The 19,148-nt window shown below is 42.5% G+C and overlaps 1 protein-coding gene across 5 annotated transcripts in view; it reads right to left on the reverse strand.

The window, feature by feature from the left end:
• Positions 1 to 8,662: 8,662 nt before the first annotated feature.
• Positions 8,663 to 19,148, reverse strand: part of extl3 (exostosin-like glycosyltransferase 3) — an 82,324-nt gene continuing 71,838 nt past the window's right edge. For all 5 annotated transcript variants that reach the window (XM_043680281.1, XM_043680256.1, XM_043680266.1 and 2 more), the window contains 2 exons: positions 16,664 to 16,792; positions 8,663 to 15,107 (listed from right to left, as the gene is read on the reverse strand). In XM_043680281.1, the coding sequence (XP_043536216.1) occupies positions 14,898 to 15,107; positions 16,664 to 16,792 (339 nt within the window). In that variant the 3' untranslated portion in view covers positions 8,663 to 14,897. The remainder of the gene's footprint in view (positions 15,108 to 16,663; positions 16,793 to 19,148) is intronic.

Genomic DNA, 19,148 nt, shown 5'->3' on the forward strand with positions numbered 1-19,148 from the left:
CGAAGGACTCGGAAACACATGAAGGGTTGAGGGCAGCAGACCAACCTGAAGGTCCGTGTTATAGAAATAGCCTGGTGCACAAAGCAATGGGAGGTGGAATGAAACAAACAGCTTGAAGCATTCTTACCATCCTGTTTCCCAATCAGTCTGTCAACTCATCTCTCTTGTTTAGTCTGGCTCCTGGATTTTGAAAACTGTCAATAAAATCGGTATTTCACATCAAAGGAAACCCAGCATGTGTTATGTGTGGAATTCTAATCTTGAGATCTGTTTATTGCCAGTGGAACACTTTCTTTTATGCCTAAAGGATGGGAGGATAGCAATAGAAAATTCAGATGTTCTGCCTTGATCTCAATCTGTCTGCCGACTCAGGTGAATGTAAGATTTCTCCTGATGCTATTTCAAATGAGAGCATGGAGCTGGCTAGGACTTGGCCCTTAAGCAGCAGAGTAACATGATTAGATTATGATCAGCCCCCTGTTTATAGGAACTTGCTTTGTGCAAATTTTCTACATTACAACAGTGATTGGACACTGGTTGTGGTGTGTTTTGGGATGACCTGGAATCATGAAAAGCACTAAGTTAATGGAAGACTCCTTGTCAACATTTGGAATGAAATAATAGGGCACTGGGGGAAGCAGCGCTAATTGGACTGAACCACACAGACATGTTTTTTTTTCCCCTCTGTAGCATTCTGTAAACGAGTATTTTCAGGCCTCATTGTGTGATACTGGTGACTGATTAGTAAACAAGAGTTAGTGAAGGCCTTTGAGGCAATTGTTCTTACACTGACACCCGTTCCTTCCTCACCCCTCCACTGAATGAGCACCTTATCATGGGCTACTCACACCTTATTTGCATCCACTTGACACTGTGTCCCTTCTAACATCTGCAAAAACCAGCCATAAATGTATCCAAGACTTATTTCAAAAAATGTGTAAGAGGTTTTGCTCCTGACCATTCTGCTCAATTGGGCTGGATAGAAATGGACAAAGTAAACTATGTTTAAAGGAAAACTATGTTTGATACATGTAGTGACTGATGTATTTTTTGAGATTGTAACCAGCAGGTAAATAAGAGGAACCAGTGGATGCCGTATTTAGATTTTAATTAGATTTTAGATTTTCAAAAGACATTCCATAAGCAGTTACGATGGTGATTGCACTAAATTATGGTTCATGGGATTGTGTAGAGATTGAGGCTTCTAATCTTGTCCAGAGAGCTCTGCCTGACAGATAAAAAGAGGTATGTCAGACATTCTGACACTAAGAGCAGCCTTTAAGGAAGCTGGACCAGTGTCAAGGACTTAGCATGTGTAAATAAGGGGTGACTTAGTGTAGCCTCTGTGGAGTTCTTTCAGTGGTGACGAGAGTAAGGCACATTCCTAAAGAAACTCACTTGCAACAATTGTCTTTGAGCTGGGGTAAGCATTTCCAGGATCATGCCATTACTTAGGAAGCTTGACTCATTTGACCCTGCTGTCGCGGGCCCAGTGTGCGGAAAGCATGGATTATTTTTGTCAGACACATAACAGTGGGGCAGATGAAAATTAACGAATAAATCGCCTGACAGCTTTTGTACCGAAGCTTTATTGGTTATTAGGCGCCTAACTTTCCCTGAGGCACCAGATATTTTCAAGAGTTGACGGATTTAATTCAGGAATATTACAATGTCAAGCTTGCTCCAATTCTAAGACTGGTCATTTTTACTTGGCAATTTGAGAACCAGGGAAATCTGTATCAGGATTTTTGAGGTTAAGACAACTGGCAATCATGTAACAAAGCTTAATAAAATGCTGAGACACTAGTTGGTATGTGGGATTAATGATGTATCCATGCAAAAATGCTAAAGCCTAACTGGATTTCAAACAAGAATTACAGCTAGCTTTATCATTGGAAAATGCAGTAAATGCAACATATGAGTAACAGGGAATTCCAATGAAAGTGGACATTCTTGCCTGTCCAACTGAGCTTGGGGAACACAACGCGAGTGAAGACAATTGCATAGCCATATTCAGGACACACCCTGAACAGAGGCACTCCAAGTCAGTCTACAGCAAAACCCAAAAAACCAAGCCAAGCTTCAGGCAAAAGGTTAAAATTTTCTTAAGGCAAACCATTGTCGTTGCTGCCAGTATGCGGACTTGAGCCAGCAAAAGAATCCTACTACATCTAAACTGAATAAGAGTACTCCTTGGCTAGTATCCAGGAGAACATACACCCTGCAAAGTCCACCTGCATCTGGTCTGGAACAGTCAAATTGTTTAGCAACATCCAAATCAGAACCAATCAAAATAAATGTCTGATTAAGTGGTCATCCTATTCTAAACTAGGTCAATACTGGCACAGCTGTTTCAACAATCACAAAATTAGTTTTTAACAAAATTTGGTCTGGGCACTAACCCTCAAGTTTGCACAAGACCTTGGCTAGATGAAAACCTCTACAGATTTAAGGGTACAGCGAGTTTTGAGTAGATTTGTAGCTCAGATTGGGGTTTTGGATGTAGGTTTGCTCGCTGAGCTGAAAGGTTCATTTACAGACATTTCGTTACCTTACTAGGTATCACCTTCAGTGGACCTCATGCGAAGCAATGCTGAAAATTCCTGCTTTCTATTTATATGTTTGGGTTTCTTTGGGTTGGTGATGTCATTTCCTGTGGTGAAGTCATTCCAACCGGAACTCTTATCAACAAACACATCGAGTTAGACCCCATCTACCACCCCCTGAGAAAAGGAACACAAAGTGACTTCACCACATGAAATAACATCACCAACTTAAAGAAACCCAAACATATAAATAGAAAGCAGGAATTTACAGCATTGCTTCGCATGAGGTCCACTGAAGATGTTACCTAGTAAGATAACGAAACGTCTGGAAATGAACCTTTCAGCTCAGCGAGCAAACCTACATTTAAAGGTACAACTTCAGTTCTGGTCTCTTATGAAAAGCAGCTGTTTCAGTTACCAGTGACTGTAGTAAAAGGCTTGGGCAGAACCTTGATGAGGTGAAATTGGCCGCAAGAGATTCACCTAGATTAGCTCAACATTTTTCAGTTAGAAAATGGCTGCTTGACTGAAGTTCTACTTAAATACAGAGGAACCTCGATTATACAAATATCGGATTATCTGAAGGAGATCTCGAGGTCCCGATAAAAACATTACGTCAAAGAGCTGTTTCAACCCTCATCGCGTCTTCTGTTTACAGGTACAATGATTAAAAACAAACTCAGCTCACTGAAACGCTGCTGAGAACAGTCCTGAACAGTACAGGCACCATCTCCAAATGACTGACCACCCACCCCCTTGCTCCCCCCACATACTTCCCCTGGAGTTCTAGACAGGGGTGTACTCTAAACCCCCCTTCCCCAATAATCTTTCCAACATTGTCCTGTACAGGGCAGAGGTAGAACCTGTCAAAACGTTGTAGTAAAAAGTGTGTGCGCGCGCGCGCTATTTGGAGACTTATCCCACAAATGCAGCAGCAGTATTACTGTTGGTGTACTCCCTAGAGTGGGGGGGGATGGGGTCAGGGTGGACAGAGTTTGGGGGGTGGTGGACAGGGTCACGGGATGGGGTTTGGCGGCAGGGACTCGTGCGCAGTGTGCTGTTGTCTAGTCTCCTGAACGGGGAGTAGACTTCACAGAAAACTCCGAGCATCGGAGGAAATCAATTAACCAAATAATCAATTATCCAAGTGAAATAGTGCCCACCCATCTTGTTCAAATAATTGAGGTTCCTTTGTGCCTGGAAGTCTTTCAGGAAGGTTTGGGGACTATCAAAGGAACCAAGCTCATCTTGCATGTTGACCAGAAAGCAATACCACAATTCTGCAACTTGCCTAATGAGCAAAATTAATGCAGAAATCAAAAGGCTGGGAAGCAAAGGAATTCATCAAATTGGTCCAGTTTGATGGAATGTGCAGTACTGGTTGTACTGATTCTGAAGCTAGATAGGTTGGTTTTACTTTGTGGGGATTTTAAACAAACAGCAAATTCTTTTTGGAGCTGGATAAATACCCACTACCTCATGAGCTATGCATAGTTGTGGTTAGATAACGCTTCCTGGAAGTATACTACAATTAATATCTATAAGGATTTGTACCAATATACAAGACTGCCATTTGGGTAAACAGTACAATTTTTCAGTGACGATGGATAACATTTTGCAAGGTCTACTTCACGTCACCATTCATCTAGAAGATGTGCTAATAACAGGGAAGCCAAATGAGTAAGACTTAGAAAACTTGGACACAGGCCTTAGATGTTTCTCACAGGCGGGTGTGTCTATGAAGGCACAAGGTGTGTTCTAGGCACACTAAGCCACCTACTTAGGCTACAGAGTTGACAAGACCAGGTTAACCCATTGTGAGATAGTGAGGGCAATCAAAGATGCCCGGATCCCACATCAGTGCCGGAGCTTAGGTCTCCCTGGGCTGGTGAATTATTTACATAAAGTTTACACATAACCCGGCCTCTATCCTGACACCTTTACATCAATTCCTAAAGAAAGGTAGCCAAGCCATTGCTTTCAGGGAAGTGAAGAAATGGTTATCGTCCTCTCAGGTGTTGGCACACTATGATCCCAAGCATCAGGTGATATTCACATGCAATGCTACCCGGTATGGCATCAGTGTAGTTGTAGCTCAGAGGTAGCTTAATGGAAACAAATGCCCAATAGTGTACACATCCAGGACTTTGTCTAATGCAGAGTTAAATATGCGCAGATAGAGAAGGAAGGTTTGGTGTTCATATTTGGAGTCCGGAAGTTCCACCAATACCTTAATGGACATAAAATTGTGATGATGATAAGGGACCACAAACTGCTAGTAGACCTACTTAAAGAGGACATGGCAGTGCTGTCTATAGCTTCAGGCCAAATTCAGCAGTGGGCTCTATGCTAAGTGCTAAATTCCTGAAATGTTGACTCTCCTGCTCCCCAGATGTTGCCTCACCAGCTGTGCTTTTCCAGCACCACACTTTTTAAACTCTATACTAAGTGAGGATAATTACAAGTTGAAAAACCACCCAGAAGGAGGAAGAGAGCCTCTTCAAGGAAGGCATCCTTGCAAGAGGATTTGCAGTAGGTTAAAATCAACTAGGAGAAAGTGAGGACTGCAGATGCTGGAGATCAGAGCTGAAAAATGTGTTGCTGGAAAAGCGCAGCAGGTCAGGCAGCATCCAAGCAGCAGGAGAATCGACGTTTCGGGCATAAACCCTTCTTCAGGTTCCTGAAGAAGGGCTTATGCCCGAAACGTCGATTCTCCTGCTCCTTGGATGCTGCCTGACCTACTGCGCTTTTCCAGCAACACGTTTTTCAGCTCTGATCTCCAGCATCTGCAGTCCTCACTTACACCACCCAGAAGGCCAAATAGCAAATGCGGATGCACTGAGGCACCTCTCTCTGGCAGATACATGACCAGTGGCATTGCCACTGGAAGAGTCCATAATGGTTTTAAATTATCTGAACATACTTCCTGTCACAGCCAACAATATCAGACTTTGGACACAAAGATCCAGTCTAAGCAATTGCTGGAAAAGCGCAGCAGGTCAGGCAGCATCCAAGCAGCAGGAGAATCGACGTTTCGGGCATAAGCCCTTCTTCAGGTTCCCAGAGGGGAAAGGGGGAGCGTAAGGACTGCCAACAACCAGACCTGAAACATTTTTGGACTCCCAAAGACCAGATCACAGTAGCGGACAGCAAATTATTGAAGAGCAACAGAGACTTTCCTGAACAAAGATTACCACCAGATACTGGCTGAACTCCACCTGGGTCATCCAAGGGTCTTCAAAATAAAGTGTGATGTCTGATCGCCAGCCTTGGATGCAAACATAGCCACATTCGTGGTGCTGTGTCCAGAGTGCCAACAAAGATCAAAATTACCGCCAGGACTCCTCCTTATCCGTTAGAATGGCCAGATATATCCTGTTCTCAGTTATACGTCGACCGCGTGGGTCTTTTCATGGACCGGCTGTTCTCGGTCATTGTAGATGTCCACTCAAAGTGGTTGGATGTAAATGAGTTCATTCAACAAACACAGGAATGACTATGGAAAAACTGCATGCATCCTTTGCATTACATGGACTCCAGGAAGTGTTGGTCATAGAGAATGGGCCATCAAGGAATCTGAGTATTTCTTACATCAAATGGTATTCATCAAATAAGGACAGTTGCATACCAACCATCATCTAATGGTTTGGCAGAGTTTGAATAAACAGCCTACAGCCTTGCTAGATACCAAACTGTCCCAGTTCCTATTTGATTACAGGAGTATTCCTCATGCAACTACAGGGATAGTTCCAACACACTTGCTAAATGGGAAAAAGAGTCTGCACCAACTCTGATCTTCCCAGCTCTAGGTTAATGGATAATGTTAAAACGACATCTTCCTTACTTTTCTGTATTTTTGCTTGATTCAAATGTAAAAGTAAATGTTTAAAAGCAATGGATTAGTATACTTTGAAAACAAGTTGGCTAAAAAAAATGGTAAATTCTGTTTATACGGCTGTTTGTTCAAGCAGTGGAGAAACCCCAGTTGCAGTCAAGATGGAGCCAGAGCCAGACGGCTGTGGACAAACAGAAGTTTGGTCAGTAACAAGTAGCTGATTTGTCTGTGAAATTGATGACATAGGCCTTCTGCCTGCCAATAAGTGTGATTGGCTGCCAGGTAACTAAACAGGTTGGGGTTGTGATGTTTGGGTAAGAAGTCACTGGACCTCTGCAAGGAAAAGGGGCTGCTTTCACCCCACAGTGAAAGCAACTCACCAGTAGATAGCCAGTTTATTTCCCGACATCAGTTGACGTAAGGTGTAACTTCTAGTTAGTAAGTCAGAAATCTTTCTAAGTGTTAACAAGTTACCTTCTGCCTCCTGCAAATAAGTGAAAGCACCTGGAGAAAGAAGGTCAAAAAGCAGCATTTCAATCAGCAAATGGATCATTTCAGTAAACCCTGTGGCAAGGGACCACTGAACTGTCTTCCTAGTCTTTCACTCTACTCTTAAAACCCATTTTGTTTTGTCTGTCTGTATTTGTATGAAGCTGGAATTTTAGTTTTAACACTTAGAAATCATAACAGTTATAGAGTCATAGAGATGTACAGCATGGAAACAGACCCTTCGGTCCAACCCGTCCATGCCGACCAGACATCCCAACTCAATCTAGTCCCACCTGCCAGCACCCGGCCCATATCCCTCCAAACCCTTCCTATTCATATACCAATCCAAATGCCTCTTAAATGTTGTGACTGTACCAGCCTCCACCACATTCTCTGGCAGCTCATTCCATACACGTACCACATTCTGTGTGAAAATGTTGCCCCTTAGGTCTCTTTTATATATTTCCCCTCTCACCCTAAATCTATGCCCTTTGGTTCTGGACTCCCTGACCCCAGGGAAAAGAATTTGTCTGTTTACCCTATCCATGCCCCTCATAATTTTGTAAACCTCTATAAGGTCACCCCTCAGCCTCCGACGCTCCAGGGAAAACAGCCCCAGCCTGTTCAGCCTTTCCCTATAGCTCAAATCCTCCAACCCTGGTAAGATCCTTGTAAATCTTTTCTGAACCCTTTCAAGTTTCACAACATCTTTCTGATAGGACGGAGACCAAAATTGCACACAATATTCCAACAGTGGCCTAACCAATGTCCTGTACAGCCGCAACATGACCTCCCAACTCCTGTACTCAATATTCGACCAATAAAAGAAAGCATACCAAATGCCGCCTTCACTATCCTATCTACCTGTAACTCCACTTTCAAGGAGCTATGAACCTGCACTCCAAGGTCTCTTTGTTCAGCAACACTCCCTAGGACCTTACCATTAAGTGTATAACTCCTGCTAAGATTTGCTTTCCCAAAATGCAGCGCCTCACATTTATCTGGATTAAACTCCATCTGCCACTTCTCAGCCCATTGGCCCATCTGGTCCAGATCCTGTTGTAATTGCAGGTAACACTCTTCGCTGTCCACTACACCTCCAATTTTGGTGTCATCTGCAAACTTACTAACTGTACCTCTTATGCTCGCATCCAAATCATTTATGTAAATGACAGTTCATAATTATTATTTGTAGTTAGTTCTATTTGTAATGAATAGTAATTTTTGTTAAGCACCAAAACCTGGTCTATGCTTTGTCAACCTGCATATGTGGGGGATTCTGCATATCTTTTAAAATATTTAACACTTTATGATGACTCCAGGAGTGGCAGTGCTCGATTTCTACTATGTCACTTGGTGAGGTGCATCAAGATAAAAACAAAATAATAAAATTATTTTCTTTCTTTTCTGAAATGTAAGCATCATTGACAAAGCTGACATTTTGTTACCCATCCCTAAAGGATAATTTTTGGGTTAGCACAACAAGGCATCACTAGAGTACTTGAGCCTCAGATATGTACAGCTAGCATTAATGACTTAGATGAGGGGACCAAGCATACTTGTTATTCAAAAGCTTGAAAGTAAGCTTTAAGAAGAATGTAGAGGTTGCAATTGAATATAAACAGAAGAGACGAGTGGGCGTTGAAATACGATGTAAAATGTGAAGTTATTTCAAATTGAAAACATTACTTTCTAAACATTGCAATACGAGAAAATGTTAGCATTCAGAAGGAATTCAATGGGAATTACAAAGTTAACATTCAATGACTGAAAGCAATTAAAGAAGTAAATTGTGTATCAGTATTTATTACAAAAGGTTTCATCTTACTAAAAGTTTACACAGAGCTTAATGAAATCACATCTGGAGTGCTGTGTGCAGTTGTGCCTTTCCTAATTCAAGGGGGATAGGTATTTTCTAATCAACCTGTCACAGAAATGTTATTGCATACCTCTGGAGCAATTGAGACTTGAACTCAGGCCTCCTTTTTCAGAGATAGAGATACTACAACTGTGCCATAACAGCCCTTCCAAGGAGGGATCTTATTGCCTCTGGGTATGCAACAAAGGCAAATTAAACTTTTTACAGGGATGAAAGGATTGTCCTGCATGGAGAGGTTAAGTTGACTAGGCCTTTATTCCTGACAGTTTAGGAGTTGAAAAGTAACCAAATTGAAACATACAAAATTCTTCAAGGGCTTCGCAGGGTTGATATTTGGAGACTCTTTAATCTAGACGTCAAACTTAGAACTATGTATACAAAGGCTCAGCATTGGTTGTCAGCCATTTAGGATTTAAACATGTCTTCACTTAGAATTCCAAAGATTTGTCATATTGTCTACACCAGAAACCCTGGATACTCAGTCACTGAGTGAATTCAAATGAAGAATAGATTTCTGGGACAATAAGGGAATTAGGGATAAACAATAGTACAGAATTAGTTATGGCCATATCAAACCAGAAGTTCAGTATCTTATAAAGAACAACCACTCATTGTTGTCTACTTTTACTTAAAGTTGTTTTGTTATCCCCATCAAACTGCTGAACTTGAATAATACATCAAATGAGGTCATCAAGCTCTTTAAATGGTTTTTAGATCTCTGATTTGATTTCTAAGACTACTGAATTCCAAATGGACCAAGGTTGTTCAGCCTATTGGTGAGGCTGAAGTTAAAAATTCTTAGCCTCTATACTACTTTTGTAGCCATAGTACTTACATGGCTAATCCAGATTAGTTTCTGGTCAAAGATAACTCGCAGGATGTTGAAAGTAAGGCTGTGATAGTAATGCCATTGAATGTCAAGGGGCAGTGATTAAAATCTCTTTTGTCAGAAGTGATCATTGCCTAGCATTTGGGTGGCACAAATGCTACTTGTCACTTGTCAGCCCCAACTTGAATATTATCCAGATATTGCTGCATTTGAACGTAGACAGCTTCTGTATCTGAAGAACCGTGAATGTTGTTGAGCATTGTGCAGTCATTAAGTCAGAAATGGGAATGTTGGCTAATGATGGAGGGAAAGTCATTGATGAACAGCTGAAGATGGTTAGGTCCAGGATACTATTCTGATGAAGTCCTGCAGAGATGTCTTGGAGCCGAGATGACTGATGTCTAACTATCAGAGTTATTTTCATATGTGTCAGGCATGATTTCAAACAATGGATAGTTTCACTGATTCCTATTGACTCCAATTTTGCTTCTTGGTGTCAAACTTTTTGAAATGCAGCCTTGATGTCAAGGGCACTCTCATCTCACCTCTGGAATTCAGCTCTTTTGTCCATATGTAAACAAAGGCTACAAAGAGGTTAGGAGCTCAGTGGTTCTGGAAGAATTAGATGTCAGTGAAAAGGTTATTAGTAAGCACATGCAGCTTGATAGCACTATTGATTACACTTTCCATCACTTTACTGATCAAGAGTAGAATGATGGGATGGAATAAAAGAGAGAACATGCCAATGTAACTGTACTGGAATAGCTTGATTTTGGTTGCATCAAAATCTGGAACACAAGTCTTCCGTCTTATTAAAGTTGGCAGGGCCCACAGCCTTTGCAGTGTCTCCAGCTGTTCCTTAATATCACCTTGAAGCAAACTGAATTGACTAACAACTGACAGTTGTGATGCTGGGGTTTTTTTCATCATTGAGGTTGGGAATATTTGTGGTGTCTCTTCCTCTTCCAGTGAGTTGTTTAATTGTCCTCTACCATTCATGACTGGATGTTGCAGGACTCAAAACCCTAGATCTGATCCATTGGTTAAAGAACCGCTCAGCCTTATCCATCACTGGCTGCTTAGAATGGCATGGAAGTAGTCTTGTTAGATATCTTTAAGTTGATAACTCATTTTTAGGTATGCCTGGTGCTGCTACCTTCTGCACTCTTCATTGAACCAGGATTGATGAGCCATAAGATTACAGGTTGCACCGGGAGGGGCACAATTCTACTGACCAACAGCTCACAGCACCTCAACGATCCCAAGTTGTGAAGTGTTCAATCTATTGGAAGTCTATCTTATGCAGCAGTACTGTACAACACAACACAGGGTATCAGTGTGAACGCGGAACTTCATCTACACATGAACTGTAGGCTGGTTAATTTTTCTTTATTCAATCAAAGGATTAGGGTTTCACAGCTGGACCACCATTTATTGCCTATCCCTAAACACCCAGAGGGCAGTTAAAAGTCAACCACATTGCTGGGGTTCTGGAGTCACATGTAGGTCAGACCAGGTAAGGATGTGCACCTTTAAAGGATGTAAGTGAACCAGACGGGGTGCAAGATGGAAGAGGGTGTTGACGTTCACCTCAGATTCTGCCATGCTCAGACTATAGCAACTGGTTACTTATTATACGGCTGGTCTCTGTAATGGCAAATTCATCCATACATCAAGACTAAGTTTCAGCTGGAACTGGAAATAAGCAGTAAAAAGAAATGTTCGCCACAATCACCCTTACATCACTTGGCAACAACCCCTTCTTGGTTCAGATTGATGTATGTTCAAGACTCACATTATGTTGGCTGACTCTGATGAAGCTTTGTAAATAATGAATGGGTTAAATGTGCTTATGCAGGAAAAAATATTTTGACATTTTTAGAAGGGCCAGGAGTGGTAGTTACAAATCATACAGATGTAGAACATGACTGATTGATTGTTAGGCATTTGGTCTTCTCCAAGTGGGTCGTTAACCTCTGGAATAGAAATCTTGCGCACTAAAGATGGGCTGGGTTCCTTCAATAAAGAGCTAGGCCCATTTGCGGTTGAAGTACAGATCAACTTGTACAATAGGTTAATATCTGGTAACATAAATCAGAGCCAGAAATCTCTAGGACTAGTTTCATTACCTTTTCACCCCAATCAGCCACAGTTCAGATTTCTTTTCCCAACTTCATACAACAGATTTCACAGCTTCAAATGGAGTGGGTAGTGAAGGATGATGGATCACAATCATGTGGGACAGACTGGGAATACAAGATGCTGTTTCTTGTGTGTCGCTTATTTTAATTACATTTTTGATTGTGTAGTAAATTAGACGAACTCAATACTTGGTGACTGATTCTGTTACATGCACCACTTCAAAGATTAATCCTTATATTTGGTGTAATCAAAAAACTAGCAGCTTTTCAAAACCTTTATCACCTCTTTATAGGATTCTTGATTGAACAAATCTCTGGTTTTACTTAGAATTCCGCACATCGACAAGTCAAAAATATTCTTGGCTGTACACGTGTTAAAATATTCAAAGCTTTGGTAGGAAATCTAAACAATTTATATTCATCCTTCGACCAGTGATATCAGAGCAAGCAGGATTTTTTCCAATCTTAATTTTCTGACCCTTCTCAATTTCACTTCAGATTTTGTTCCACTATATTCAATTGATTATGTATTCATCCAGTACATAAATTATGATGCAGATTAAATATTCAGAGTGCCATCTGGTTTTAATTTAGTTAGATGTAAATCTTCCTTTGAAATTTCATAAATCTAGAACTTGATTCTGATGCAGAATAGTTGGCTCAGACGAGCTTCAATTGCTGAGTTTAAGGTTCTGAAGATTTTAATTTAAGCAGCTATCATTAAGGGTACAGAAATCACCTTATAATTAATGGGATATTCAGCAGCTCAACCTGAAGCTGAACACAACATGTCAAAGGTCACAGATGCTTTCACTATCAAAGGCACAAATAACTTCGATGCAAAGTGAACAAAGTGCAACCCATACATCTTCCAATTTCCAAAATGCAAAGAAAAACAGAAATCAAGAAACACTCAAGTCTTGAAACAATACAAAAAGAAATGGCTTGAAAGCCTTCAAGCCTACTCCACCATTCAATATGGTCATAGCTGATCTGTTTGTGGTCTCAACTTCACTTTTCCTTTCTGGCCCTATAACTCTTAGCACTCAATTCTATCTTCAGTAAATTCAATGACCCAGCCTCCACTGCTTTCTGAGGAAGAGAATTTCACAAACAAACAACTGAAAAGACTCCTCATCTCCATCTTAAAAGGGAGATAACTTATTCTCAAATTGTCTCCCCTAGTTCTAATCTCCCCACAAGAGGAAACTTGCTCTTGTTTTCAACCCTACCAAGGGCCATTGAGATCTTAAGTGTTTCACTGAGTCATCTTGCATTTTTCTAAACTCCAATGGGCATCCTGTTGAACAATTCTTCATAAGCCCCTCATTTAAGGAATGAATTCAGAGGGATTTAAAAGTCCTGTTGTTTTAGTCAAAAATAAAGTCAAAACAATCAGAGCCAGTTCATAAAAGGGGAACAGACCTGACAGAATTTGGGGGAAGGTGTGGGGAGAGAAAATCTTTGAGCAGGAAGACAGAGATCCTCTTTGTCTTGAGGGTTTGGAAACAATCCTGTTGAGCAATGGATATCTGCTGATGTGAGTATGCTGAATCATTGAGCCTTTATCTGTTGCTGCATTCCAACACAAGAAACAGACATTCCTGTATTGTGATGAGTAGTATTATTTCACCTTCCAATAACCAACTTTTGCAAATTACAATTGTTTTGTAACAGGACTTAAAACACAGAAAGACAATTAGCTCCCAGAGTGGATCTGTTAAGTATTTTTTTGGGATGGAGATTGGTGTGTACACAGAATCTAAGTAATTCAGATGTGATTAGACTAGATACAAGGACCTTTATTATTAAGATATATACAAGGCTGTTGGGTATCCTGAAGTGATTGCAATATTATAAACTCACCACAGGGTTCCAATAGCATGAGCTGAGCTCCATGTTCTTTGCAGTAGCTAAACAGAGGAAAAATGCTCTGACATTTTTTGAGGCAGCATGGTTTCAAAACTATCCATACTTCTCCAAAGGAGGCTTGTATTGATCAATATCCAAGTAATATCCAGAGCAGGAATCCCACTGCTCGGATGTGCAGTGATTTCATAGAATGCAAGTCAATATGTGCCCTGGGGAGGCATTCTTTGTCAAATGTTTCATCGGATCAAATCTGCTCCATATCTCATTTCCGCTCTGCAAGTTGCTGACTTGACTGTTCCAGATATTAAGGGAATCTGTAACACTCTGGTGATTTGCTGATAGACGAGGGAAGAACAGGTCATTCCAAACCTCCCAAATTCAACAGGGATTTGGCAACAAGTTCTGTCATTCTATTAGATGGTGATTGATCTATTGCACACCCCCGCCAGCCTATACCTTTGGATGAATCCCAACGTTTACCATCACCAGTCACTACTCAAAGCATCAGCTGGTCACTTTTCACAGGCTAATTTCAAAATACAAACTGAGCAATTCCAAAAAAAAACCCTGAGACGTAAACAAAATGGCAAAAATACTAAAAACAATGTTGTAAATAAAACCCAATTTTTAATACTTTAAGAAGAAACAGTGTTATGTCTGTGTGGCAGTGAACTGTCACAACCATTATACCAGTGAGGATATGGGCTATACCTACGATTGACTGATATCCCAAGGACAGGGATGGGGGTGGAAAGGAGGAGGGCAGTAAAGTTGGGGGAGGAAGTGATGGAAATGATAGTACAATTTATACATCTCCTTCTCTCCTCAAGGTACCTCAGTCTATTCCTAATGAAGGCTGTCCCACGTGTTAAACAGAACAAAAAACTCCAGAGAGAAAGGTGCACTAAGAACAGGAGAGTTCTGAGTTGAGGGTGATGAAGTTGAAATATTTCTGAGCCAACCGGAAATCTCCACCAATATCTGTCCATGATCCACATTCACTCCCCCACCTCAAAAAACAATCTCTATACATCTTTCTGGGATTTGGAATCATGTTACACTTTCCAAAAGGCAAATCTTTGCTCATTATCCTCTCTTCAGTCTTTCACGATGAAGATTATTTAGAATCAAACCAACCCTACGATTACTAGTTAACAGTAAAATGCAGCAAGAGAATTTGATGATTTTTCTTTGAAGTAATGTCCAACTTCTTTCCTGTTAGGTGCTCATGGTAAAATGGATCTTTAATGGTATGGAATGACTGTTGGTGTCCCTTCCCCCTCAAAGTGGGAGTTCAGAAAGTCCCTCAGATAAATTTGAAACACTTGGTCTTGTCGTGTGGCAGCCGTGTTTTGAAGAGGACGGAGTCCACACGGAACTGGGTGTAGAGCAGCGGCATGTACCCGTAGACCTTCACAAAGAAGTTGATGCATTTATGTCTTTCATGGAAGTGGGAGTCATCATGCGACAGAGCCTGGGGACATCCTGGGCAGCGGAAAGTCCAGCGTGATGTGACCTGGTGGGTGGAGAATGTGGAGAAGGTTAGAGCAGTCTTTCCCAAACTTCACCCCCATTGTGACCTCATCCCAAGGCTTGGAAATGAGCATGACCCCAGTAATAATAGGGTGGGTGGAGGCAGGTTATGAGTGGACAGGGGAAAGAAAACTTGCAAGAGCACTGGGGAATATTTGAGACTGTGCAGAAGGATATAGTGTGGTTGCAGTGTTCTATATTTTACAAGTTCTCTGAGAAGCATCAATTAGCCTCAGAACTCATTTCATTCAACCATGTGGTTGACCCAGACAAGAAAACAATTACACATGTACAGGTCGAGGATGTTGAAGCTGATCCCAACACTATCCCACCGAAGCATCTATTCCAGTGTCCATTGATACAATGGTTGAGAGCACGTTTGCAACCACAGCTTAAAAATCCCTAGGTTAAAGGCCTCAACTCTCAATGAGACAAGGGGAAAATAAAAATGATTGAAAACTCTGCTTTTGCTACTAAGAAAAGACACAGTTTTAAGAAAGACAAAGGAAACAAATAGCTTATGGAGGGAATTTCAAAGCTTAGCAGCTGAAAGCATGGATGCCAATGATGGAGTGATTAAAGTTAAGGATACTCAAGAGGGAGAATTGGACAGATGCAGGTATCTCAAGCTGGTATAGAGATGGAGGAGCACAGAGATAGGATGAGGTTAGGCCATGGAGGAATTTGAACACAGAAATACTTAAAATTTAAAATTAAGGCACCACTGGATTGACAACCTATACAGATCAGTGAACATAGAGGTGATGGATGAATAGGACTCAGTACGTGTTAGGATATAGACAGAAGTTTTGAACAAACTCTGGTTTATGGAAAATACAAAATAGGAGGCTTGTTATAAAATCACTGAAGTAATACAATAACACCTGGTAAGCTGAGTAAGGGACAGAAATAACATTGATGTGTAAATCAAAGTACTTTTCAATCAATGAATTGCTTTTGAAACAGCCATTTTTCACATCAGAAATGTAACTGAATTTGTATACAGTAACGGACCAATTATATTCCTGTGAAGTTGGTTGAAGGGTAAATATTAATCCTAGGATGCCAAGCAGCACTCCCACTATACTTCTTTGAGTGGTCCCTGGGACCCTTTACATCCACCTGAGAGGGGTGAGATCATTTTATTCAAAAGTCGACCACTCCAACAGCACAGGAACACTCCGTACTGGCATTGTAAAGTGTCAGCCTGGTTTACATCCTTTGCAGTGAAATTTGGAAGTACATGAAAAGAAAATGTACACCATATCATCATAACTGTAAACCAATCGTCCTTCAGTCAATTCAGAACTCCCTTCATAAAGCACCTAACTACATTCCCATTGTGTACACACTCATACAGCACCTTCATATATTCAAATGTTTAGTAAAATTTCTTGCTCTGGGCATTCGTTCATCGTGAAACAAATTAAAATATTGTTCAATTATAACAGACATTACTGAAGTATTTTATTTATGTCCATCTCATTGACAGTCTTGATGACTCTAACAAATAGACATATCAATCTTGGTTGCACTAACCTTAATCGGTGGTTTCCTGGTGATGTGGGAGACAAGGAAGTTCATGGCAATATCTTCACAATTAATATATTCATCCACCATGTCGCGAATGGCCTGTGGCATGATATAGGAGTAGAGGTACGCATAGTACTGGAAGACAAGAATAAAACCTTCAGGGAGGATGCATAAAAATCTGTGGCAGGTGGTTTGAAAACCAACAAGAGGGAAAAAACATTTTGACCTCATTTTCACCAATCTGTAGGATGCAGGTGTAACGAGGCAAAAAAGTGAGGACTGCAGATGCTAGAAATCAGGGTCTAGATTAGAGTGGTGCTGGAAAAGCACAGCAGGTCAGGCAGCATCCGAGGAGCAGGAAAATTGATGTTTCGGACAAAGGCCCTTCATCAGGAATGAAGGCAGGGACACTCCAGGGTAGATAGATAAATGGGAGGGGGATGGGGCTGGGGAGAAGGTTGCAAAGAGTACAATAGGTGAATGGGGGTGGGGATGAAGGTGATAAGTCAGAGAGGAGGGTGGGAGAAGGTAGCAAAGAGTCATGGTTGAAGAGCTTCAGGGCAGAGGAGATGACCTGGGGGCTGCAGTGAGAGAGAGAGAGAGAGAGAGAGAGAGAGACTCACTGAGATTCTTGTGGAGAGAGGAGGAGAACTTCTTCAAGGTAGGCATCTTACAAGAGGATTCGCAGTAAGGTTAAAATCAACTAGGCAAAAGTGAGGACTGCAGAGTCTATATGAGTGTGGTGCTGGTAACACAGTATTGGTAAGAGTAACCACCGCACAGTCCACTTCAGACTGAGAATACCGTCCCTCATGAGTGGTAGTATCATTATGCTAAATGGGACAGACTTCAAACAGATCTAACAACTCAAGACTGGGCATCCATGAGGTGCTTTGTCCATCAGCATAGCAGAATTGCACTCCAATACAATCTGCAAGATCAAGGCATGGCATATCTCCTACTTAACCACTGCCACCAAGCCAGGGGATCAACCCTAGTTTCATGGAGAATGCAGGAGGACATGTCAGAAGCAGCACCAGGCATATCTAAAAGTGAGGTGTCAACCTGGCGAAACTACCAGTCAGGACTGCTTGCATGCCAAACAGACAACCGCCTCCACGATCGCCGGGAAGACCATCGCTGACAGATTCACGGCCTCCACGGGGTCCACAGCCACTGGGAACAACACAGTTTCTGCTATCGCCGCAGCCACTTCCGCCCCCAGAGTTGCCGTTGCCGCATCCACTTCCGCCCCCAGTGACGTCACTCACCTGCACAACGACCACGCCGCATGCATCTCCGCCCGTGTACCGATCTCGCCCCCACGCCAGGTCCTAGCTCCCAGCCCTGCCGTATTTTCACCATCCCTCCAGACCTCCCCCTCTCTGAGGATGAAAGATCAGTCCTCAGCAGAGGCCTCACCTTCATCCCCCTATGCTCCCGGATTAACGAGTTCAACACGCGGCGAGACATCGAACAATTCTTCCGCCTTCTTCGCCTCCGCGCTTACTTCTTCAGCCAGGATTCTTGCCCACCTTCTGACAACCCCTTCTCCCACCTCCAATACACCCCATCCACCTGGACACCCCGTGCTGGCCTTTTAGCCGCCCTCGATCTCTTCATAGCCAACTGCTGCCGCGATATTAACCGCCTCGACCTGTCCACCCCTCTTACCCACTCCAACCTCTCACCCTCGCAACGTACAGCCCTCCACTCCAACCCCAACCTCACTATCAAACCAGCAGACAAGGGAGGCACGGTGGTAGCTTGGCGCACCGATCTTTACGTTGCTGAGGCTAAACGCCAGCTCGCGGACACCTCCTCCTACTGCCCCCTTGACCATGACCCACCTCCCACCACCAAACCATCATCTCCCAGTCCATCTATAACCTCATCACCTCAGGGGCTCTCCCATCCACCGACTCCAACTTCATCGTCCCATAACCCCGCATCGCCCGTTTCTATCTCCTGGCAAAAATCCACAAACCTGACTGCCCCGGCCGACCCATTGTCTCAGCCTGCTCCTGCCCCACCGAACTCATCGCTGCATACCTCAACACAGTCCTGTCCCCCTTAGTCCAAGAACTCCACACCTACTTTCAGGACACCACCCATGCCCTCCACCTCCTCCATGATTTTCGTTTCCCCGGTCCCCAACGCCTTATCTACACCATGGACATCCAGTCCCTATACACCTCCATCCCCCATCACGAAGGCCTCAAAGCCCTCCGCTTCTTCCTTTCCCGCCGACCCAACCAGTACCCTTCCACTGACACCCTCCTTCGACTGACTGAACTGGTCCTCACTCTGAACAACTTCTCTTTCCAATCCTCCCACTTCCTCCAAACCAAAAGGAGTAGCCATGGGCATCCGCATGGGCTCCAGCTATGCCTGCCTCTTCGTCGGATATGTGGAACAGTCCATCTTCCGTAGCTACACTGGCACCACTCCCCACCTTTTCCTCCGCTACATTGATGACTGTATCGGCGCT

Source organism: Chiloscyllium plagiosum, chromosome 3 (genome assembly GCF_004010195.1).
Source record: "Chiloscyllium plagiosum isolate BGI_BamShark_2017 chromosome 3, ASM401019v2, whole genome shotgun sequence".
NCBI lineage: Eukaryota > Metazoa > Chordata > Chondrichthyes > Orectolobiformes > Hemiscylliidae > Chiloscyllium > Chiloscyllium plagiosum.